Source organism: Wyeomyia smithii, chromosome 2, assembly GCF_029784165.1.
Source record: "Wyeomyia smithii strain HCP4-BCI-WySm-NY-G18 chromosome 2, ASM2978416v1, whole genome shotgun sequence".
Classification (NCBI taxonomy): Eukaryota; Metazoa; Arthropoda; class Insecta; order Diptera; family Culicidae; genus Wyeomyia; species Wyeomyia smithii.
Genome location: NC_073695.1, coordinates 22,823,141 through 22,849,127, shown reverse-complemented (window position 1 = coordinate 22,849,127; position 25,987 = coordinate 22,823,141). Strand labels below are relative to the sequence as shown.

Sequence of the window (25,987 nt, the reverse complement as noted above, 5' to 3'; positions counted from 1 at the left end):
TGTTGTTGATAAACTGTACTTTCAGAAAAATACCCCTTTGATGCAATGAAAATGGTGCTATGCACTTAAAAATAGATCCAAACTTCCCTCATTTTTCTCGACCAAAAAGGTATTTAACCCCTTAACTTCACCTATCGTTGGGTCTGAAACGTCTTCTACGTTTGTCGCACCGACGGGATCACTTTTTCCGCCGCTTTGGTCCTCTGCCTGGGCGCCATTTAGGTGTTCGTCGAAGTGCTCGCCCCTCCCCCCCCCCCCCCCTTTCCATGCTTCGCCAGTGACTGTAGAATTAATAATTAATTTTGATTTTGGTAAGTTTTTTTGGAAAAAAATATGAGAAGGAAATCGAGTCTTCATGCCGGGACGAAGCACACAGTCGTTCATGTTTCGGAAAAATGACAATATATTCAATTCTCCAGAAAAAAAATCTTTATATTTTTCTTTCTAAAAAGTCAAAACGTTTTATCTGATTTATACACTCGTTCGCAAGTAGCTCTCATCGCATTTGTGTGAAAATTGCTAAACTACTTGGCAATTATTTATACATTTTTATCGTTTCTAATAAAATCTTATAATAACGAAGTCAACCAGTCAAGACATCCCGGATAAATGATGCTCTTATCCCTAAAACTAGTATGTGCGTGAATAAAGCAGCAATAAAACAGTGTTTGTTATTGAAACATTCGAAACTCTAAGGCAAGCTCAACAATATACAGAAAAAAAAAGAAGTTCGAGTTTTCTAACCAACAAAGCTCAAAATGTAGCTAGGAAATTGTCTAATAAATGATCAGTGAAGGCTACTGCTGGGCCCATTGCCCCCTCCGGCACCGGTTGGCGTTGTGCTGATGAGAAACCTAAGAATGGACGTCTCCGGAGTGGTTGGATGTCCCTGGCTTATACTTATCGAGTTCCGTCTGCTTCGGGGTGTTTTAGGCTGTCCAGTACCATCAGTCGACCCGCATCGGGATGCCCTTCTGCGAGGTGTAGTGGGTAGATGCTGATGGCTATTGGACGTGGACGGACTATCGTCCGAAGTCTTCAGCAGCTGTAATCGCGGCGATTGCAGCAGCGAGACTTCGTCGGATGCACCGCCGGATGACAACGTTTCGACAGATTTGGCAGCTTGCAGTAACTTTTGCTTTCGTATTTTTGTTAACCAGTCAACATTCTCCTTCAGTTTGCGCTTAGCACCGATGTTAGTGTTGACGTTGACTAAGTGAGGGGCATCGCCATCAATGACGAAATTCGGCAGGTTGATTGTTGGAGATGATAAACCATTGGAAGGTTTTTGGTTCGAACCATCAATTTCCGGCGATCTGAGGTTTAAATCTGACATCGTCAAGGGGGATCTGCAGTTTGCCGATGATTTATCGTCACTTTCTTCCAAAATAGTATTCAGACTTCGAGAAGTCGAAGAACTCGATGCGATTTCTAATGCTGCAAACCCTGAAAATTTGTTATTCGTATTCGCAGGACTAAACAACCTGCGTCCCCGCGTTTCTATATTTGGTCGCTTGATTTCCAAACAAGATGTTGACAAATCATCCTGTTGATCAAAACCAGCCATCTCAACAAAAGTTCGCTTTCCGGTGACCTTTTTCTCGACGGTGTTTGGGGTCTTTTCATTCCGTTCCATAATCCGTCGGATTGACCTTGGTGTAAACTCCAATGATTTCAGTCTCACTTTAGTCGCTTGCTGGCGATATTTCTCGCAATATTCCGCTTCTCCCTTGTAGTTTAATTTGTCATCCGATTCGATCTGCTCCGGTCCTATTCGCCAGATTTTGTGCCTTGCATCATCGCTGCAAGTAACAATCCGAATATCGTTATGGGACTGCATCCAGGCAACACTGGTCACTTCAACGGTGTGACCATTCAAACGAGCCAATGGATTCGGATTGTCCACATTCCAGATGTAACTCTTTTCATCACTCGATCCACTGATTAGATACTGTCCGTCCGGACTTAAATATGACTTAATGTAAAATGTTCCATTTTTGAAACCACTATACCGTTGAATCGGTTCCGTGGCATAACTCGAAACATTATAGCAGTAAATGTGATTGTCCATGCAATTCACGTAAAGTCGCTTCCGTGTGACATCGATTAGAAGGTTTGTAAAACCTTTTAAGGTCGTCGTCCCTGCATACGGGAAACTGTACTTTGGTAGTGGTTCTCGATTGTGGCTGGTATAGTGTCTCCGGACATCCCAAACTTTAATTATACCATCTCCAGCGCCGCATGAAATCAGCGTATTATCATCCTGAAATGCTAAACCTGAACAAAACAATTTTTTGTTATGAAACAGCTTTATGCACTTAGCGTAATCCCCATACCTGTGATACTACTGCTGCACCCATTCGGCGGTATCTTTGGTGTCGCCCTTGTTCGCTTGCGATACGCCGAAGGCGTTCCCGGACCTCCGGCGTGACCGCTAAAGATGCAACTATCGGCTCTAGGAGCCAAATTTGAGCCGAGCTGTGCTCGTATATCCCATAGAACAATTACACCATCCCGTCCTCCGGTGGCGAAAACCGCCGGATCAGTCCGTCGAAAAGAAGCCGTTTTAACGGACCGCGAATGTCCATTGAACACCTGACTGCTAACCAACTTCGATTCCGTCAGCTCCCACAATCGGGCCGTATGATCGCCGGAAGCGGATACCAGCTTCATATCCCCAGGCATCCATTCAATATCAAACACCGCATTCAAATGACACTGCTCTCCCTCCAGCGCACGCTCCCCACCCGGCTCCTTGTTTGGTAAATTGGTATCTTGAATTGCCACTTTTCCATCTTCATTGGCAATCGCCAAAATGTGTTCATTTCCTTCACATTTCGAAAATTTAGCTGCCAAAATTGGTGGAGCAGGATTGAAATCCGCGGTCAGTACCGAAGGGCTAATCCCTTTCCAGCTATCTTGTTCATGAACAGCCAACCGCGTTAACACCGAATCATACGAAGTCAAAGAAGCTGCAACGGAAAAAACCGATTTCATGATTTTTCCTGGAAATCTACGCACAATTACTTTAGCTTACCGTAACCGTACTGGCGGTCCAATAATTTGATAACCGTATTCATCTTGCTGCACTTCGCGTGCCACCCTGCAAAAGCATAATCTTCCGAATGCAAGCTGGCGGTTACTTAATGCGGGAAAATTTTGGGCGGACTTTCTTTGGCGCTATTTAACTCATTGACATACCCGATGCTGACCGACTGACGATGTCGAGGTTCAAAACAAAACGAGAAATAACCAACGGAAAATACGGACGGCAAAAGAGAACGCCGATGACAGCGGACAGCGCAAAGAGAATCAAAATCAATGCAATGAGAAGGTGAGCGTGAGTTTTATGACGTCATGATTCTCAACACATTGAATCACTACTGCTGTGTTGAAAAAAATCTCGAAAAAAATATCGCTTTGGACGCGTTTTGGATGGATTTTTTTCAAAACACAATTTATCTCCGGCAAGGGTGAAAACAAGTTTTCAAGATTTAGCAATATTCTTGTTTTGTTTTTGACAAAAACCTTAGAAGCGATTTTTTTATCAAGAATTATTGCGGGTGGGCATAGAATCAAACTACTTTTTTTGTGTAAAATACGTCTATTCTCACGAAACTGAGCAATTTTCATTTGTTTTTAAATTCAGTTGTTAACTTTATTATATACGATTGAAATGATTTAAATTTGCAAATGTCACAACGATTATTATTAATTCTACTAGGTGCATAAGCGAAGTGACCCATAATTGTAGTAATGTTACATTTTACCGTGAACAGTTGTGGCTCCGTCCATGTTTTGGTTGTTCTTATTACTTTTGCATGATAATACATCAAGACTCAATAAAATAACTTATTATCAAGCTTTTACAACAAGAAAAATAATTTTTGAGATGTATTTTGACGATGTTAGAGAGTCAATGATTTTAAATGCCAAAAGTGACCCATAATTGTGTCTGTTACTATGTAAGTAACATTTTTCTTCTCAACTGATTCACACACATGAGCTGCAGTGAATCTGATTGTTGATTGAAAGAACACATCAGAACACAGGGATAGATAGCAAAACTTCGATGGTCGATAATTTCTCCAATTTTATATTTATTTTTGAACATTCAAACAACACATTGAATGACCCATACTTGTAGAGGATATAATCGCAGATCACACTTACAAGTGTGACAAAAAAGTGCGAGTTTGCACACGGAATTCTGCTTTTGCATTGAATCTTTTTAGTGTCATTGTGTTTATTCATTATTCAAAGCTGGTTTCCACAAATACAATGGTAATTTTTTCAAACTCAGAAAATGCAGAGAATTTTAAAATTAAATTTTAAAATTGGAAAATAAAAAGTTGACCGATCTGTCGGCTATGAAATAGAACCACAACGATGGTGTTTTCCTATTCATACTTCTCTGGACTGGAGGTTTCAACGTCAACTATATGTCGTGAATGGAAACCGTACCTGTACACCAATATGTCCCTGTCAGCAAATTACTTGTTCGTGAATATAATAATACGAAGAGAAGACTAATTAGAAAGTTAATGAATAGATGAATAAAAAATAATGACAAATAAACAGATAAATGAATAGTTAAGGAAGAGTGGATAGCCGCCGGTTTTGATTATTGAAGTCGTATAACGAATTGGTAAGCTTTTTAGAGCGTGCGCGATCCGGAGCCAAATCATGCCACTTTTCAATTCTGCCTCATTTGATGACCTGCCTGATACAGTTTCTCCACCCTTCTTTCCTTCTTTTTCGTGATGGGTATTTCCAGAGCCGGATTTATGGGGGGGCCCAGGGGGCCCGGGCCCCGGGCCCCCACATTTTTAGGGCCCCCACAAATCGACAAAAAGATTTTTCTTTTTAAAAATGAGATTTAATCAAAAGTTCGATTTACAGTAAGAAAATTTGAACAGACCACAATCACAACTACATCCATAAGAGTTCACCTTGGATTCTCTTGGAATGACACACATTAACACACCATTTGAATCGAACCAGCGCGCATTAAACGCCTAGAGTTAAAGTTTAGCCGACTGTCACTAAAAGCGCCAATCGAACTGTGAAAACTCGTTCCAATCGAACATCAGCAATGTTAAAACTATGATGAAAAAACTGTTGACTGTTTGATTGGAACTTTTCAGTGACAGTCGGCCAAACTTTAACTCTAGAGCTTAAGCGCGCATGGGAGGTAAAGCAAAGAAAGAAAATAATCCACAAGTTTTTTTTAATGCATTGCTTTTGCTTACTTGTCCGAATCAGGGATACCAGATGTGCTTTTCAAAATGCAGATTTTCTGAGCTCGTGTGCATATTTTATTGACCTGCAGATGTGTGTAGTTTTTTCCTAGTTTCTGTTATTGTCAGAGTCGTCTTATATTTGCGCCGTCTTTCTCAAATTGTGTGCAAATTTTTGCCTGTGTTTCGCATTTTTTTTCAAATTGCGGTAGTTTTTTTTCAGGTATCAAGAAAAAAACTTGGAGACGAAACTTATTAAAAATAGGTTGCGTGCGACTGTGAAGAATGAAAGGCAGTCAAACTTAGCATTATTAAGTTTCGAGTACGAGTATACTGAAGAAGATGAATGTTGATTATTTAATTAATAAGTTTTCTGCAAAAAAACTCGTAAAGCATAGTTTACAGTTCCAAGCGAAGTGAAAAATTTGACAAGTGAAAAAGCGTAAATTTTCGCTTGCGAAATCTGTCGCGAAAACCCGTTTGTGGAACACGCAGGTATTTCACCACCCTGCAGTTTACAGTTTAAGTGGAGTGAAACTCACGAGTTTACATTCCGAGCGAAGTGAAAATTGGCTGCAACTGACAGAATAGAAACGCACGCAAGTTTTCGCTTGCTGCTCCTTTTTTCACTAGCGCTTGCATGCGTGAAAGAAATAAACCCAAGTGAAAAAGATGAGATCCACAACCATCGATTTCGCTGGATCGAATTTGTTTACAGTTCCAAGCGAAGTGAAATTTTTTGCAGGTGGCATTTTTCACGAGCGTGAAAACATGAACATGTTGTATGAGATTTTCACTTCGCTTGGAACTCTAAATAACGCTTAAGAAAAAATTCTAACAAATTTTTGGTAATTTTTCAAAAGCAAATAAATGCTTTTAACTCGTACGATGAAAAACAGTTTTGTTTTAATTTGGGCCCCCCACTATAACTGGGCCCCGGGCCCCCACAATCGTAAATCCGGCCCTGGGTATTTCAAACTCCAAAGCTCTTCAAAGAACGCTACCTCTGTCGCTTCTTATTTTGTAGCCGGAAAAGCCTCAGTCTCGCAATTTGTATTTTGTTGTTTATAGTCCGGTTACCTAGTCATCTTGGCGCCAGGTTTGGGTTCGGGCCGGGAGAGTCAGGATCTCTGCCATCTTTTGCATATAGGTTCGGCTCAGTGCTGGTCGAGTGAGCATCCGCATTTTCTGATCTTGGTGCATCCGTACCATTAGCGTCTGGCCCCGGTTTCTTGCTTAGCTCCTTTTTTTCTTGTAGAAGCCTGCTCAAGTTAATAGCACATTTCATTCTCTCTGCTGTGCAGATAGTTTCTATTATGCTTGAGGATAGTGGGCTCTTCCATACCATATGTGACCACTGGCGTGATCAGATAATGGTATAGGGATTTAATCGTATTCCATTCCAACCTATGCTTAGGGATACCATTCGTCCTGATTAAGCAGGACATGTCCTGATTTTGAGATCCTATTTGGACGTCCTGATTTATTTTTCATATTCTAGCATTTGTCCTGATTTTTATAAGACATGCAATTACCTGCAATCACCAAGCTCATATTGCAAGGCACAAGTCGGTAAGCTGTTAACAGAAAAGTGAATGTTGCCTGAGATTAGGAATTGTTGGAGATTGCCCAGTATTTATTTTCGTTTCTGGTTGCCAGTTCGAATTCGTCGCTGAAAAAAATAAAAACAAAAGGATATTTTCCTCTGATAAAATTCTAAAAGTAACATTTTATGAGGTAAAATTGTAAAATTTGAAGTGATGACCGTTTTGCGAGCTAAAGAAAATAAAGGGGCCTAAAATAGTCAACGAGGTGAGCAGCGACTTACTCGCCTGACCAATTTAGATATAACAGATGGTGAGTCTGCTGGATCTCGGACGAGTAGCTCGTCTGCGAAATTGCTCCACTCAGCTGTCACCAGCCAAGTTTCACTCGCGTTTCCTAACACAACATTTTGCTCGTCAGTGACTCTAGGCGAGGAAAATTGCTTGCCTCGTTTCCTTTAATCGGTCCCAAAATCTGAAAAAATCTGCATTATTTTTGAAATATCTGGGAGAATAGATATTAAACCTGTTTATCTTGATACATGTTCAATAATGAGGATAATTCAGATAAATCTCAGTACCTTACTACACAACGCTTAGTGCGTAAATTATTTCTTTAATTAAGCCCGAGTAAAGTGAATAGTGTTAAACATCTGACAATTTTTATATTAAATTTTAAACAGTTTACATGTGCTGAATTCTTTGGAACCATACAAATTCCTAAAAATTCAAAGTTGCTTGATAAAATTGGATCGTTCGAGATACGTGTTAAAAAAATTAACAACCAAATCGCATTTTGAAGTGCAAATCACATACCACCAGTTTAATTTAAAAATAATTTAGATCAAATTTGTGCCGAAAAAATAGATGTCCTGATTTGTACCTCTGACCAGATGGTATCGCTACCTATGCTCCTTTATAAATGCGCAAAGATAGGAGAAAGCTTTGTATGCCTTTTTGATGTGCTCTGGAGTAGCTAGGCGACTGAAAAAGCTGAAGTGATGTGATGTATAAGCCGACCGATGCAAGTAGCGGAATAAGAAGATCTAATAGCTTTTCAACATCCTCCTCGTTTCTGCAAATCAGGAGTATATCATCTGCATATCCTCAAATGCAGGGAAGAGTAATATCTGACTCTTGGTCCATTCGTACCTCAGGCCAGAATTCCTGAAGTGATTACAGAACGTGATACATAATTCCTTTTATTTTGTTCACATTTATTGTGCATATGAATGTTGTTTCGAAAAAACGCGCTTTCGTTATTCTGTTAGTCACTGCCTGAACTATTCCCATATCTTAAGGAGTTACCATCGCTTTGGACGTGTCAAGCCTACCGAAGGCTTGCCAGATGTTCACCGAAAATACGTTGGTCATTCGGCAGCCTTTCGTCCATTTCGTAACTTGGACTCGGTCTCATTTGACTTTTATCCTGCTCAACAGCATATTGGCGTAAATTTTATAAATTGTCCCCTGATGTATGTGGATATGAATGCTACTCTTCTATTGAAAACCCTCGAGCAAGAAGTTAAGTAGCGCACGAATCGCTACATAGTTTCCTAAACCGGTATTCTACTTTGATAGCAGTTCCCCTAGCAATACTATTTTCGGCATTTTCATCCATAAATACAGTAAACAATTCGAAATACTCCACTTGCAGCCGCAGTATGATTAAATGAGATCAGAACGTCACCTCCGAAGCAGACATCAATTATTTTGTTGTACAATACTACAGCCGTCGCTGCTATGATCCTGGCCACCCCGGTAATTTCTTCCTGATGAAGTTGTCAAATCGCTTCGGTCGTTGCCTCCAACTGTGTCTATTATTGAAGCCTCGAAATCATGAAAATTATCAATAATGTAGTCAACAGCCTGCTTGCGTAACTGCATTACTCTCTCGTAGTGTGGCTCCGAATTCACATCCGTGTAGAAGAATTGGTATACCAAAACAGAGAAGAGGCATCTTCTGGCATTTTCTTAAGGGGCCATCCATATTCCACGTGGACCCCCCCCTCTCTTTTATGCAGTTGCTGTTATGCAGGAATCAAACTCAAGTGTACTGCACTGTTAGCAGGGTTTATGTGCAACCGAGAATAAATGTGCAAGCAAGATTTAAAACTCACTTGAATACGATTGTAGTCACACTGCCTACTCTATTTTTCTGTGATCGCAAGCTTAGCTCAATGAATGAAATCTTGACACGTTTTAAATTGTTTTGACCATAACAGAAAAAAAATATTGATTTGAAGGAGGGGCGTTCCACGGAAAACTTTATTTAGTTGCACCCAATGTACAGATACAAGATCGCAGTACCAAAGAAAAACCGAAGACGACAATGAAATGGTGGTTAAACGTACTTTACAATGAGTATTTCGTCGTTAAACGTGTTTTACAGTGAGTATTTCGTCGTTTTATGTTGTATTTTGCGACCTTCAAAAGAACCTTACTCAAAAATGTAACGTACGATTTAGACATTTTGACTAGAGATTCAGTACGCCTTAAAGAATCGAATGGTGTGCTGAGATTATTCGGTGCAATTTTTATAATAATGGTCTGTTTGAGCGCCTTGAAAAAGTCTTCATATAACTACTAATCGATATGTTAGATAACTCAAATGTACTGTGTTTTTATGGTATAAAAATGTTACAATCATTTTTTACTACGTGGTGATAATTGAGTAAAAGTTTCAAGGACGAATATCTCTATACATTTACATACGATTGGGGCCTTACGCTAACACAGACATCGAAACGGTAGTTGGAACGATTTCAAACAACGAAATATGTGAAACCATTGAAATCCTATGTCAACTTTGTCGTCTTATGTTGGATTTCACCCTCCAACTGTTTCCTTTTGCAGCGTTTTTCGAACCAACACTTTTCAACATTTGTTGTTTCTGGAATCCGATTTCTTCGGGTACGTTGGAATCCATTCCAATGATATTGTCGATTTTAACAGAGCCATAATAATTGTTCCAAGTACACATAATGATTCCAAATGCGGGGAAAGGCTTTATGTCATTGTGCGTTTACTTCATGGTCACTCATGAAAACTTCGGCTAAAAAAGGACACAGCTCGAAAGAGTTTGTTACGAAACGAGAAATAATTGTGTTTCATGCAAACTTCAGCTACAGCAAGATATGCCTCAATATAATTCGACACGATACAATACACTTGTATCGTAGACTTCTTTGTCCATTATCACTACCACGTTTTCTTTGTCGGCACGAGGATACACAACATTACATTTTTTAAGTTTTTGAACGGTGTTCCAAGTATCAGGTCTTGTGCAATTTGGTTTTTTGACGCTCATTTTTGCACGGGAGATACACTCTGCAACATTGTGGTGTAGCAAAGCCTTGGCATAATTTTTCAGCTAATGTTGGGAATTCAATTAGTAGATTCCGAAACCCTTTCTGACACAATTTTGGTATTCTGATTCTTTCTAAGGTGATCCTGCAAATTTGTACCTAGAAAGGCTAGGCGTAAAGGTCTAAACACAATTGATACGTTGCGGCTGCGTTTGCGGCGATTTGACTATTAGTCCATACATTTTTTGTCAAATTAACGTCAACGCAACGCAAACGTATCCATTGTGCTTGGGTCTTAAATGGCTTGGCACTTGTAGCAGAGAACGATGATCATGTATACCGCCAAAAATTGTATTGATTTCTAAGCCAAAATTGTAAACAGGTTTCTAAGCCGAGCTAAGTTTTTTGATTTATTAGTTGGAGTTTTTGTCACCGTATAATTTTATTCCCTTTGGATAATTTATTTTTCTCGATGAATTATACAAACAGTGTTTATTTTACATAACGTTTCGGCCTACTGTTATTCAGCCATCGTCAGATATGACAAAATAATATTCTCCTACCACCAGTGTGGTACTCAGAGTAAGTAAACCACACTGGTGGTAGGAGAATGTTATTTTGTCATATCTGCCGATGGTTGAATAGACCTTTTTTCGTACGAACGTATTAGTGCCACTAGTTTACAAATAGCTGTTTTGTTTACAATGCTATGCTTTTAGCAGCTGGACAAATATTCAGTTGAACACTTATTATATGTTTTAAACTTGTTTTTGAATATTTTTTTTCGTTTGTGATCAGAAATCGGAAGAAGTTGCTGAACATAATCGAACAAAAATGTTAAAAAGTGATAAAAGTCGAAGCAACGAGATGCGATGATTTACAGTTTGGAGTAAACAAAAGCAACTTTACACAGGTTTAAACGTTTCCTAGTGTGCGTAAGTGAAAAGTCACTTATCTCTATAGCAGTAGGCCAAAACGTTCTGTAAAATAAACACAGTGTGTGTAATTCACTGAGAAAAATTTAGCGACATGTTCAGGTTCAACTTTTTGATAAAAATTATATAAATAAGTTTGCCATTCTAGAAAATCTGAGATTGACCAACAATAAAAATGCGTTGGATTATAACGTAAAACCAAAGATAAATAATTCACAAATAATCCATCAAGCACGTGTTAGGTCTTTAACTAATACAAATAAATAGTATTCTAACCACACCTCTTTTTTGACATTGCCAGCTTGTATTGAGAGCCAACGCGTCATTTTTGAACTCACTTGCGGCGACGCTTCAATCGCTATTTCATTATTCCTCTTCATTCGTACACAAACGGCGTGTCTGCTGGTCACTGTCAAAAACACCTCCCACACGTCCCACACCCCCAGCGAAAGATCTTTCTCCGTCGTTACGGGTTTTACGGTAGTGTTCCGCAATGGCACCACCAGGGGCCAAAAACAAATCAATTCGGAAACAGGAGAATCGAAAAGCATCAAACGAATGGACTTGGACTCGAGTGCAAAAGCAGTACTTGAGTGTGCACTATGTGAAGTCCCTGATCTTTGACCCGGCACAACTGCCGGTAGTGTCTTGGTTTATTCTGGCCGCCGAGTTGCTGTTGAATGTGTTTATTGTTCGAACGGTTCCGTACACTGAAATCGACTGGAAAGCGTATATGCAAGAATGTGAGGGCTTTTTGAACGGAACCACAAACTATGCCTTGCTAAGAGGTAAGTTCGTCGTGTGGCGATGGATTTGGAGAAGCTCGTTTCTAAAAATAGAATAGCTCTAGCTGACAAGCTTGTTGGGTTCTTTCAGGTGATACTGGTCCGTTGGTATATCCGGCTGGGTTTGTGTACATCTACAGTGCGCTTTATTACATAACATCCTATGGGCAGAACGTTCGATTAGCTCAGTATGTATTCATTGCAATATATCTGCTGCAAATGGCTGTGGTTCTTCGGTTGTACAGTAAAAGCCGGAAGCTTCCCCCATACGTACTCCTTATAACCACCTTTACATCGTATCGAATTCATTCGATCTACGTGCTGAGGTTATTCAACGATCCGATAGCGGTGTTATTCTTGTATCTGGCCCTGAATGCACTTATTGATAATCGTTGGACCACCGGAAGCATTTTCCTGAGTTTGGGAGTTTCGGTCAAGATGAATATTCTGCTATTTGCTCCGGCTATTTTACTGCTATTTATCACCAATTTGGGTTACTATAAAACATGTCTGCAGTTGATGGTATGTGGAATGGTTCAGGTGGTGCTAGGAGCACCCTTCCTGTTGACATACCCGTGGCAATATCTAAAAGGCAGCTTCGATTTAGGACGTATTTTTGAACATAAGTGGACCGTAAACTATCGTTTTTTGGATCGAGAGGTTTTCGAAAACAAGCTGTTCCATTTAACGCTGCTTGCTGTCCATGTACTGCTACTGGTGGCATTCGCCTCACCGTGTTTCAAGTATTTCCAAAATTATTGCCGGCTTAGGCAATTGGAAATAATGCTAGCTCCGCAAATTGCCGCCAAAAATCGAGAGGTAACACAGGAAAGCAAAAAGAAAGACAAACCGAAAAAGCCTCAGCCCAAAAAGGATGAACCTTTGTCCAAGGAGCAAGAAAAATTCCTAAAATCATTTGAAAAAGGCATAAAGAAAATGGCCAATCAAGAAAGCGCACCCAATGGGGCACCCGCTACAGCAGTAACCGACAAAGAAAACTCCGCAAATAAGAAGTTTTCCATCCATTTTGATAGAGCGACACAACTGGCTTTGCTGCCGATTTTCCTCTCGAATTTCATCGGAATCGTTTGCGCCCGCAGTTTGCATTACCAGTTCTACGTCTGGTACTTCCACAGTTTACCCTATCTGACATGGTATACCGAATATACCACCAGTTTAAAGTTTCTGTTGCTGCTCCTACTAGAGTTCTGCTGGAATACCTATCCCAGTACCGCCGTAAGCAGTCTGATCTTGCACACGTGTCACATCATACTACTAGTCGGAATAGGAAAGAAAATATTCCGAAAAATCCCAGATTTGGCACAAATCAGCAAGGCAGCCGAATGAAATCGGGTGACTGTCTAAACTTTACCGAAATCTACAGGTTTTTAACAGGATTCGATTTATGGTTTGTGTTATGAGTTTTTTCTACAATACTTAGTGTAGTGAGCTAGAGTGTGACCATAGAGTTCATTTATTTGAAACATGTTGAGTGTTTTTGTAAGAAAGTAATGGTAATCTTGAATTTGTAAATTGTTCAAGGCATTTAATTATGTTTTTTTGCATTTTGTCGGATGACTGAAATAAAAACTTTTAGCAATAACAAACGATTTTATGAACAACGACTAATGGTTGTTCTCGAACAATTTTCGAATATTCTCTTGGTTGGGTTCATTTATATCTATTTCAACTAAACCATTTCTGGCATCGCTCAGAATAGTTTTCCTTTTACGGTTCAGTTCTTCGAAAAGTTTTTTCAACTCGTTCTTTTTGTTGCATGAAGTTTTTCTACTTTGTATAACATCGCCTACGATCTTTCTTAGAAGCAAGTCTAGCTTATGAATAACGCTTTGCTCTGCTGGTTGGGTTAACGCTATGTCGCTAGAAGGATGTTCGGGATTATTAAGATATTTCGCAATAATTGTTTCAATTTCTGCAAATTCTCGAAGAGGATCGCAGGTAGAAAAACAGTTTGCTTCCCATTTGTAGAATCGTTCATTTGGTTGTTCCAATCGCATTGCCATTCGCAAAAGTACGTCCTGCGGAATTTGATTTGATCGCGCGGCATTTCTTGCCGTTGCAACTGATAGAGGAACGTCGAAAAATATTTGAAAAAATCCAGTGCTATATTTTCTGGCCATTTTTAAAACATCAAAACGCATGCTTCTGTAGTACATGTTATCGTCTAAAACGAAGAGATATACCGTATTTGGGTTGACATTATTCATATCGATTAAAACGTTTGTTCTGAACAGGTTCATCAAAATTTCATTAGCTTCGTGTAGGGTTTCAAAATTTTGCATTCTAACCGCTCTCACAATCATTTCTATGCATTCTAGAAGCTGCTTTCTTTGGGTTTTGCATAATCCATTCTCGAAGTCCTGTTCATTATCAAATCGAATAAAATCATCAAATGATATTCTAATTACCGCGATAGGCGACTGCTTCTGCTCCAAGTAATGCTTAAAAGCTTTGCAAAACGTAGTTTTTCCAACCCCTGGGAGTCCCACCAATACGCTTATACAAATTTTACTCATATCTACTAATCGGCTACTACTTACTTATAAACTAGAATTGCTGCGACCTTACTTTACGTCTGCCGTCCCAGCATCTGGTGTTTCCACCGTTACGACACTGGATGCAGTTTCCGCTGGGGCAGGACTTTGCTCTTGTTGCTGCTGCTGCAACTGTTGTTGCTGAGCCTCCAACAGTTTTGCCTGTTGCTCCTCAAACTCGACCATTCTCCGCTGGTTAATTGCTCCTTGCACACCAACGTAGACCTGCATCAGCCGCTGGTTCACATTGGTGAATTTGCCGACGCATGCCTCCGAGCAGCGAATTTCACCCGGTGAAAGGTCACGGCCGAAGAAATTGTCCACGCAGGCGGTGAAGCACAGCTCCGTTACTTTGTTGTATAATCCAAGAAAATCTTTCAGCTGTATTATGTTGAAATGTTTACTGATAGTATAGTAGGTTTTCTGTACAAACCAATGTTCAATGATTCTTACGTTTCTCAGCTCATAGTCCATAATATTTTCAGGCCTTAAAAACTTTTTTAATTTAAATTTAAGGTCTTGGAAGATTCTACCTACGTTTTGTTTAGAAACGCGATTGATTTGACATTTCTTGCAGTGCAGCACATGTGCGAGACGGTACACACTAACAATGCGGTACCTCAAATTAGGTGAAAATCACAATCATTTGACTGTTGCATGAAAACTTGCATGGAACGAATGGAACACACACGCTCCTTTAATTTTACTCTAAATTGAGCAACTTTGACTCCGTTTTACAATGTCTATTAAAACGTCAAAAATTGAGTAAGTTTCGTTTACCGAACTGACTAACAGTTGCTCAGATTGTCATAATTTTCTGCTTTACTCTTTTTTTGAGTGGTATTGAAAACATTTAAAAACGTTTCGCTAAATAAGTTGTTGTTTGGAAAAACGTGTTGTATTGTTGTTTGAAAAAAAGTGTTTTTTATTTGTGTATTAGAGTTCCTCCAGGTATGAGAATGGTTATGGATTTTTTGGCATGTGTACTATTTAAAACCGCAAGTCACAGTTCCCGGGTAACAGTGAACCGTATTGCTGCGGTTTTTAATGAAGCTGCTAAGGCAGAAGATACACTAATGATTTGATAAGGTTTGTTTTTTTATTACACATATGTATATGCAAAATACAAAGAATTGAAAAAAAACTTGTGATTTTGTTATAATTGTATGCAACAATCCTTTGGCAATTTCATTCATAAAAGGGATCAAAAGTCAAAACGAGCAAACTGAGTAGCTTTTACTCAGTTTCATTTCAAAGCGGTTTTCTAAGAAGATGGTGATTCCTACTCAATTTCTGACACATGGTGACAACAAAAACAATATCGCACGCTAGCCTTGGGGCTAATGCGGTCTCGATCAACTAGATTAGTTGAGAGAATTCGTTATCGATATTGTTTTTGGCACATTTTGTATGTTGTAGGATAAGTACAACGATACACCGTGCCCCAGTGCTGAGTCGAGAAAATTTCTAGCTAGAAAAGATCCTCGACCTGATCGGGAATCGAACCCGATATCACAACCGTGTGAGAGCTAGCCGACCGACATCGCTAACCACAGAACCACGGAGACACATGGTGACTCTACCCATAAATGAGTAATATCATAAAAACTCTGTTCAGAGTAGGTTCACTTTTAACGAAAGTGAGTGACATCTCACTCAGTTTAGAGCTAAATTTCACGAGCGTGCAAAGCATTCTACGGATGGATGGATGGATAGCTTTTTGTGGGTGCGGAGGCGTTCAGCATGAGGTAGCAGAGCAGGGCGGCTTCGGTGCTGGGGTCGTGTTGTAAGGCTGTCTTTGCGCTCCCGGACATTTTACAGATTACAAAAAAAAGGATTCGTAATTTTGCCTAGTAAAGTTAAAGATTTTACTTACTAGAACTTATTTATTAGTTTTACTAGTTGACCCGGCAAACTTCGTCCCACTCATTTTTGTTTAAATAATTTTAAACATTCCAAATTGATTGATTGTTTGCGATTTCTCGACTACTTTGTGATAAGGTCGTATGTCTAAACGTAAACAAAACGAGTGAGAGTTATATCCCTTGTATTTCACAAGCACAAATCATCTCTCACTCGTTGTGATTACGTTTAGACATACGACCTTATCACAAAGTACTCCCGATTTGTTTATAGCACATACATCACAGGGAACAGACGTTCATCTAAGTTTCAAAAGATGTGTAAAAACTTGCAACCGTCATTTACCAGTAAATAGTAATGCTCCCGCTATGTGGCGCTCTCGTCACTTACAAACAGAGCACTAATATCGATAAAATATCGATACGGCAATATGTATGCAGTGCAACCACATACATGAGACATACGTAACACTGGCGTTTTTTTCTGGTACACGTTGCCCCATAGTATTCCGTACGTCGTCCTTTCCAACTGCTCGACAAATAATGAACAAAATGAATTTTCTTTTTCTCGGCCTTATCGAGCCCCAAAGAAAATCCCATAAGGAACTGTCAAAAAGTTATTTAAAAAATCAATGCAGCATTTTTCGAGTAGGAACGAGACAAGTGCAGGGCTGCGCAGGTACACTGCCTTAAAAAACAACTCAAACAGTAATTATATTCAGAGGGTAGTACCATTCGAGTAGTTCATTTTGTACCAACTTTTTTGGAAGATTTCTTCCTGAGTGTTACGTATGTCTTATGTATGTGGTGATACTGTCGAGCAGATTTAACAACCCCGTGATGTTATACTGTTGCTTGTCTGCTATCTGCCTTCATCCGCCACGTACAGAATAACTGCATATGTATAGGGATACCATCCGTCCTGATTTAGCAGGACATGTCCTGGTTTTGAGACCCGTTTGGAGCGTCCTGATTTATTTTCCATATTTTAGCAGTTGTCCTGATTTTTCTGAATGATGCCGGATGTTAAGAAATGTTGAAGATTGTTCAGTACTTTTACTTTGGCTCCGGAACGAAACGGACTCATTTCGAACGATTTTTTTTCTTCGGTTGAATTTTGATGAGAGGGATTGGGTTGTTTCGCTATATCAGTTTTTAATATCATCTGAAAGATCTGCATTTTTTCAGTCAAACGTGATTTGAAAAAAAAATTCTATCGTTGTCCTTCGCTTTTAAAACTGCTCGAAATCTGCTCGAAATCGCTACAATGACAGCTCGCCCATATATACACTGTCATTGTAGCGAGTTAGAGCGAATTTTTATTCTTCATTTAAAAATCGAAGGATAATGATATAAAGTTTTAAAAAACCACGTTTTGCTCAGAAAATTACACTCTTTCAGATGATATATAAAAATCGGAAATCCATGAATAGCTAAACTACCCAATTGTATAGTCGTTGCAACCCTCAACTACCTGACTTTTGGGTCTCAAAGCTATCCAGCTTTTTACGCGCCATGATGGCGGTCGCTATAATGCGTGTTCGTAATATGCGAACCTCTCTGCTTACGTCAGCTTCGGGATTTCTGAGGAATTGGCAACACAAATGTTGCCAGATTTGTTTCTCTTTTGATAAAATACGGTGAGGACTACAAATTGACGTGAGCAGAGTTTTCAAAAGAGTGGGTGATTTAATACGAACTTTGCATTTTAGCACCCGTCATTATGGCGCGTAAAAATCTGGATACCAGTTTTTATATATCATTTGAAAAAGCCGCGTTCTCTGAGCAAAACGTGTTTTTCAAAAAATGTTTAACGTTTTCCTTCGATTTTAAATGAAGAATAAAAAACTGCTCGAAATGTCTTAAATAGCATTTCGCGTATGCACGGTATATGGGAGAACTGTCATTTAAAGTATTTCGAGCAGTTTGTTATTCTTCATTTAAAAATTGAAGGACAACGATAAACTATTTTTAAAAAATCACATTTTGCTCAGAAAATCACACTCTTTCAACTGATATATGAAAATCAAAAAACCGTGTAAAACTTTGGGACCCACTTTTAAAAAGTTTACGTGTGCTGAATTTTTTTAGGTATCTACGCCTAATGAATCAAAGTTGCAAAAATGGATCGTTCGAGAAGTACTTTGAATAAATAAATGAGTGTTTAGGCGTAATTTGAAGTGCAAATCTCAAATTATGTGTTTAATTAATTGGCACCTCAAAAAAAAAAAAAAAAAAAAGAAAACACCTCATATCAAATTTGTACCGGAAAAAGTTGTCCTGATTTTCAACCCCGGCCAAATGGTAACCCTACATATGTACAATACGCAACCGATAAAAAGAAGAATTCGATTGTCTTCCAAAACACAAAACTGTACGTGTTAAGTATTATCACATACTTAGACATACGTAACACTGGCGATTTTTTTTGGTACTCTTTGCCCCACATCACCCGGTACCAACACCAGTATGAACTGCTCGACGAAAAAGAACGGAATGAATTTTCTTCATAGCGGCTCTACTCGAGCCCTCAACAAAATCCCTTACGAAACTGTCAAAATTCGCATTACGAACCAGAGACAGGAAGAAACTTGAAATAAAGGCATTCGCAAGTTTTGCGCAAGTTTTTACACATTTTTTGAAAATAAGATTAACGTCTGTTCTCTGTGGCCTAACTTCGATATCCAGCTTTTTACGCGCCATAATGGCGGACGCTATAATGCAAAGTTTGTAATAAATTACCCACCCTTTTGACAACTCTGCTTACGTCAGTTTGAAGTCTCCATTCAATTTATCAAAAGAAAAATATATCTGGCAACATTTGTGTTGCCAATTTTTCAGAAATCGCAAATCTGACGTAAGCAGAGAGGTTCGCATATTACGAACACGCATTATAGCGACCACCATTATGGTGCGTGAAAAGCTGGATAAACGTTAGGAACCATTCAAATATTACATAACGCGGAATTTGACGATTACTAATACCCACCCACCCCCACGTAACGCAATTTTACATGTTTGACACACGCAAAGTAACGCTTCGTTGAGTTTTGTTATCATTGTAAGTTTCGCATTAATCACGAAGTAGTCCGGATATATTCTCTGGAAGCTAAAAAACACTGTTTGTCCAAGATATCATACCACTAACGACCTTTGCGGCTTTGAAAAATTTTCTTTTTTTTTTTAGAAAATTTGACCTTTTTTCCCATTTCTCCATGATCAGACAACCCTCAAAGTTTAGCTAATCTTCCGTAATTTGCATAAAAACGAGCTTTTTAGGAAAATTATGTACTTTACAGACGCAAAAAATGAAATTTACAACTAATACAAATAAACAATTACATAGCGGTTTCTAGTACATGAAATAAAAAAAAACATACACAGTTTTACATCGTGAATAACACAGTACAACGATTTATTGCCTTGGCTTGTATGTACGATTTTTTTTTGTATTTTGAATCAAAAGCAAATTTTCTCGAATTTTGACCTATTTCAATTTTTGAGAAATCGGAAATTTTTTATTGTTTTCTCGACGCTATTATGTTCAAAGCTAAATGTCAAATTTTTAGGAGTTTGTTTGCTTAATAGCATTTTCCCACCCATTTTGAAAAAAAAAAACAGACCCTAAATTGGTCAAAAACTGACTTGAGGTCACGGTGATTCTACGAAAACAGTTTGATATGGTTTTAATATATTTCACAAGGCTAAATAATGTCAAATACGTAGAGCGTTAGTGGCTCCGTTACTATCTAAATGTGGTAGTCAAATTATGAAAAAAAAGTCTCAGAAATCGATTGGCAGGCCTCTGATCCACGTAATGTATGTCAATTTACCCCTAATTCCCCTAAAATACTGAAATCTACTTTATCTTGACGTAAAATTAACTTATTTGAAATCTGTTCAATGTAGTATCAAGAGTGTAAGCGATACTCAAAGATACAATAACAAATTGTCTTCACATGATCCTCACCCTTCTGCGCGGAGGGAATCGCATTTTTGGACAGGCTCGGTACGAATATCAAAATCTTGCTTAAGCTATGATACAGAATCATCGCTTCTTCGTTTAAGTAAATTCATTTAAAATGTATTTATTATGCGTTTGATATTTCCTTTGTCATTAATCGCAAAATTGTCCTGTTAGCCATTTCTGCAGGGTGTCAATTCGTCAATGTGGTTCTATAGTCAAAGTTGTTTGTTCTAAGCTGCCGATATTTCAAATTTGTTTTAAATTGAGGTATACATGCCTAATGTATTGCAATCACTGCACATAGTACTTTAATAGTTTCCAACGACAGTTTAAATAGGAGATTAATTTAATGCAACTTAAGGTGACTGATATCACAGTGCAATACTTGCTGCCATTTTTGTGCTCCGACGATATCCACCATACCATCGAAAAATGTTTACACTGTCAAAATTAATGTTAAATCGCGAATCACTTTGCATTTTGTTTGTATATAATATCGATATGGCATTTAACTTGTTGATATTTCATTATATAATACTCTACTTCACATGCAAATTTAACGGTAATTTAAACATGAAAATCACCTAAGAATTGTTTGCTATTGTTTCTGTGGAAAAATGCTGATTTCATGTATATGTTTTCTGGTCGAGTATGCCAGATGACATAATTTTGAAAATTCGTTATTTCATTCATAATTTGTATAAAATAAAAAAGCGGACATCAAAATTTCGTATGCAAAGAGGCCAATTCGTATAACGTAGAAAAATCTCCCATCTCCCACGCACCAGAACAACAAAATCTTCCCCCTGTTTTAATTCAAACCTATCAAATTCATCGTATTTTGCGTGTTTTTTTATTTTGTTCGAATGATTTTCACACGCAAAAGCAAACACACCGACGCGCGGCCATCACGTAGCTCCTTTACACCTTTATAGATTGACAAACATAAACTCGTTACTGTTTCACTCTTTCAAGTCTTCATTCTGGCTTCTCCCCTGCCTTCCCCAGCCGCTTCCCCTCGTTAGTTGTAATGATATGGATGGTGGCCCTTTAAATTTATGTTATATACGAAATAAATTCAAGGTCAAATTTTATTCTTCGCTCTCTTCCCGCTTCGACGGTGTAAATATGTATAGCACACATGCCGGCCGAAAGTGTGACACACATCGATGGGATGGGACATCAGAAATAAAACCTGCGGATGATTGTTTTCAGTTTTTGTTTTTTTGATCAAGTTGAATAAAAAAAATTACATGGTAAGCGTAAACAAGTGGTTGACATTCTGATACGTTGTTTTCTAGCACTATTATCGAATCAACAAAGTTTCGAATTTATGTAAATAGATGTTATACCATATCTATGGTATCAACCTCTGCCGAATTTCCAAGTACAATTGATTGAATTACGTATGACTGCTAGAGAGGAATCATTAGATAACAAAATGGAATAAATTTTGAGCGTGGGTAGTATTGTGTACAATAAACGATAAAAAGTTGACTAAGAATAGCAACGCGTTCCGAAGAAGAGCAACTTTGTTTTAATATTTCGCCTGAATTCAACTTGACACACTTCCACTAGAGGGCGTCACTGTTGCGTGGATCTTCCGTAGTCGGTGAAGTGGTGGCTGCTTTTTTTTTACGCGACTGAAGGACAGAAGGCACAACTTTGTCGATTTACCCGCGATGGGTTACGGTTGTTGTTGTTTTTTGAAGTAGAATACTTCTCTCAGGAAGTTCGGCCACATAGGGATGTGAAATGAAAATCTAAAACCGGAAAAAGCGAAAAATATGTCCAATTTCAAATGCTAATAAATCGGTCAATTTTTGATGGATTTCCTTCGTTTTTGCAGCAATCGATTGGAAAACCTTCTAAGATTCCTACCAAATGCAGGAAATTGCAATTTTATTATTCGAACTATTGTACTATTTAAAATTGTCAAGCCTTGTCAAAACGCAAAATTCTATCTCTGATTGGTCGTTATACAATTGCTTTCCCAAGCACGGTCGATAGAATTATAGACCTAGTAAATTGGAATGCATTATTTTGGCCTATAAAAGAGCCTGCATCTACCTAAATCAGTCATCGTAGTTTCGAACACGGACCAATATGGTCTTCACTTAGCAACAAAGGTAGCGGATAGCAGCAACATTGAAAGCTGCAGCGGATATCAGCTGCGGTAGGTGCAGTGGCACCTAGCCCATCAAGAAGTTGCCTTCGTGTGGCAGCAGTAGCAGCCATAGTGGCAGGACAACTGGCAGGCTGGGTCTGCTGATGTTATGCAGCAAGCGGCACGGTCTGCTGATGTGATGCAGCAGCACTTTCTCTAGTGAAAAGCTGCCTTCATGTGGTAGCAGACGGCATCAGTAGTAGGTGCATCAACCGACGTTTTCTCCAGTGAAAAGTTTCCTCATATAGGTTCATATAGACACTAACGTTTTGGAATACTGGCATTCAATATATGTGAGGCGTCAAATTTTCAATGTGAAAACAGCTTTATGCTGTGTTATCAGAAAGATGCCTTCTTCCCACTGCTAGAGATAGCATCAAAATGCAATCAGTATCATATCCGATTTTAAATATACACTTGTGTACTTCCTCCAGTGAAAAGCTCTGCCATATTTGATGATTTGCGCCATACTCCAAAGATGATTATCTTCATCTACATGCATTCTCTGACTGTTATTACGTGTTTGCGTCGCTTGGAGAAAGCGAATGACGGCGCGATGCGATTCGGCAAGACGAAATGTCTTGAAATGTATAGATCTACTTCGCCGTATAAAGAGCTGCACATTTCTTTACGGCAAGGCGAATCGCATCGCGCCGTCATTCGCGTTCTGCAAAACCGTAGCCTTTGTTCCGTTTCTGTTCAATTATGTCGTATTGAATGTGCATATTACAATTCGTAAGCACGTCAACTTCTCATTTGCGCAAAATTTTAAAAATATAAACTTCATTCAAAATATCAAATAAAGAGAAATTACAATTCTGCCAATAACGGTTAACGTTTATTTTTTAGAAAAAATGACTGACACGCAAGCAGCCGGGTTATCTCTTCTGTAAAAGTATTCTACTTCAACCTTGCGGTCGTGGCTTTGCACACAACCCTCCTGTGATTTTTATGTTTATTACGTAGATTGTATTTACCTTCCCAGTAGGCGTATAGATAGATAGTGGGCAGGTTCTCAAAACTTGTTTATTCTGCGCTAAATCCGATTAGCTGTTTCGATGTTTGCTTATTTTGTTATCTTCCATTTTCGTTCCGGTCCGGTGGATAGATAATTGCTTTAACGAGTCCTTAGTCGTGAGTGATTGATTAGGTTTTAATTGTATCGACTGGGAGATGGTGAATGTAGGGTGTGAATTTGTACAAGGGAAGGATACAATTATGTTTTTCACACGCACATAAGCAATCATAGGGAAATTCACCCAACATGTTAATGTTTCGATTGACAGAAAAGTCAGTAACAAGTGATCAAAAAAATTGATCAGCGTTGCTCCGTTTTACGGTACATGTCTGATACCTTACAGTATGTATTATACAAAAAGCGGTAATCGAATTTAGGAAGTTAATGACAGTGAGAAGTATACATTTATTTAAACCACTCTACTACCCTAATGAAAATAGGGTCAACCTGTTGATACTTCACAAAATATTTTCAATATTCAATGTTATGAAATAATCATCACTGCATTCTTGGATACACCTTTTACAGGATGGCAGGAACCAGGGAAATGCAGCAATGAATTTACTTTTCGATCAGGGAAGATGAGATATAATCAGTGAAATTTCTGACCGAAATGCGACTCTTTAAAAAATGGCCCTCTAACGTGAAAGCATATTTATTTTAGCGTAAAAAGCTATTGCGAGACCTCTACTTTTTGGTTTTATATCTCATCGAATACTTTTTCCACTGAATTTAAAATTGAGTTCATCCACGTTGCGCATTCTGTGTACTGAGAACTAAAAATATCAGGGAAATCAATAATAATATATCAGGGAATGCTAAGGAAAGCCAGGAAACTTATCTTTGAAAACAATTTTCGTTGCAAATCAAAGTCCATGTCGTCAAATTTAGAAAATAATATTGAAAAATATCAACCAATAACATTGAATATTCAAGAGATCATTTTTTTGTGAAATAAAAGTGTCTTGGAACAAAAAGTCAGCATAATATACCTGGGACATTCCATACGAAGCACAGTGGAGCACTTAGAACACCAAACCTGATCAAAATTATTTTGAAGGTTTTTTTGACTGGAAACGTATCATGGATCGAAAATATAGTATAATAAATAGTCGAGACTAAAAAATTCATGAAATAACCCACCTTTGTGGTTTGTTATTTTTGATGTAGTTCGGATTGAAAGGTAGTTTGTTCTCTACTGAACCTTTATGAATGAAACATAACTGTATTTCAGATCAGTGAGGTTCGGGGTTAACACTATTTCGATTATTGATCAATCTGAGCCTTCAGAAGAATCTGAAGAGTCACAAGTATTATCATCATTGTCCGTGTACGAACATTTCACTCGCAACATTTGCATTGCTTCGGACGAAAAAGTTTGACCGTTTTTCTTGGATTTTGGCTTAGAACTCGTGATCGAAGGATCCGAATTCAATAGCAACCTGTTGTGAATGTCTCAGAACACTCATTCATTACATAACAAAGGTGTGTTCTTGTAACTTGGTTCGGATGATCTGATGACACCTGTTTGACCCAAAACATACAGGCTTTCATTTGCAATTGGCTGTTTACATTGAAACTCATTGATACTCAACTTACCTCATAGATTATGACATATGTTTGTATGATTGTTTAAAAAAAAAAAAGTGAACGGTACGGGAGCATCGAATGCAACAACAGAAAGCTAAAATTCTATCGATTTCAACCAGCTGTAACAACGGTTAACAATACTTCTGGATGCCCATAAGCTGTCAAAAGATTCAGTAAGTATCACTCTTTAAAATTAGATTATGCAGAACATGGTTAATAAACTTTTGCTTTGTTGACTTTTGATCAGGTTTTTACTCGATTTACTCCTATGTGCGAAGTTTCCATGCCAGTTGGACACGATCATCATGGATTTGACTCAAAATAGGGTAAATTATTAATCTAAGTTCCTTTTGGAAAAATTCTCAGTTCTGATGTCGATTGGAATACCCCCCGCTCTGTAGATCCCTTCTCTTTTTGTTGCAAAAAAACGATTTTTTTTGTTCAAAATCTCTTTATTCTTTCTTTTTCAATTCATAGACGTGAGATGTCCGAAGAATACTGATAGACGATTTTTGAAGAAAATAAATCAAGGAATCTATTAAAAATAAAAGTTTCGGCCGGAAGTGTTGCCATATGAATTATTTGGAAACCCCTATTTTTGTTAACACAGGTGTGTAGAATGATGTGCCTACTTTGTACTTTGTTGGCGCACGCTCTTCAGTTGTCAAAATGGCCCCCACGCAAGTAGAACGACATTTGAAAATTCGGCACGCGCACCAAGATTTTCCGCTTTTGTCGCATAAATTGTTAGCGAAGAAGCTCCTCATTTGCCTCCTCGTTTTGCCTCAAACGACGGTGTCTAAAGTGATTACAGTGTTTGAGGAGAGGTTGATCACAACTCGGAAGACTGGAAGTAGAAGAAACCGCACCCCGACGGTCGAATAGACAACCAAAGCGATGAAGAGAGCATACACGAGGAATCCAAACTTATCGAATGTAGCAGATAAAGTCGGAGTGTAACACACCACGGTGCAACGTGCCGAGAAAAGAACTGGGCTGTCAACGTACAAAAAGGT

The 25,987-nt window shown here is 38.6% G+C and overlaps 4 protein-coding genes across 4 annotated transcripts; 1 reads left to right on the top strand and 3 right to left on the bottom strand.

Moving 5' to 3' along the window:
* Window positions 1-453: 453 nt before the first annotated feature.
* Window positions 454-3,225, bottom strand: LOC129720708 (protein lethal(2)denticleless). The gene is made up of 3 exons (XM_055672313.1): window positions 3,038-3,225; window positions 2,337-2,972; window positions 454-2,277 (listed from the first exon to the last, which is right to left on the bottom strand). Exons 1-3 carry the CDS (start codon window positions 3,078-3,080, stop codon window positions 788-790), a joined length of 2,169 nt encoding a protein of 722 aa, XP_055528288.1. The 5' UTR covers window positions 3,081-3,225; the 3' UTR covers window positions 454-787.
* Window positions 3,226-11,404: 8,179 nt separating this feature from the next.
* LOC129720710 (lethal(2)neighbour of tid protein 2) lies at window positions 11,405-13,419 on the top strand. The gene is made up of 2 exons (XM_055672314.1): window positions 11,405-11,815; window positions 11,904-13,419. The coding sequence occupies exons 1-2, from the start codon at window positions 11,521-11,523 to the stop codon at window positions 13,157-13,159; spliced, it is 1,551 nt and encodes a 516-aa protein (XP_055528289.1). The 5' UTR covers window positions 11,405-11,520; the 3' UTR covers window positions 13,160-13,419.
* LOC129720711 (L-seryl-tRNA(Sec) kinase) lies at window positions 13,404-14,349 on the bottom strand. Its single transcript, XM_055672315.1, has one exon. It carries the CDS (start codon window positions 14,347-14,349, stop codon window positions 13,438-13,440), a length of 912 nt encoding a protein of 303 aa, XP_055528290.1. The 3' UTR covers window positions 13,404-13,437.
* LOC129720712 (mitochondrial import inner membrane translocase subunit Tim10B) lies at window positions 13,920-14,955 on the bottom strand. Its single transcript, XM_055672316.1, has 2 exons — window positions 14,821-14,955; window positions 13,920-14,748 (listed from the first exon to the last, which is right to left on the bottom strand). The coding sequence occupies exons 1-2, from the start codon at window positions 14,839-14,841 to the stop codon at window positions 14,398-14,400; spliced, it is 372 nt and encodes a 123-aa protein (XP_055528291.1). The 5' UTR covers window positions 14,842-14,955; the 3' UTR covers window positions 13,920-14,397.
* Window positions 14,956-25,987: the final 11,032 nt, after the last annotated feature.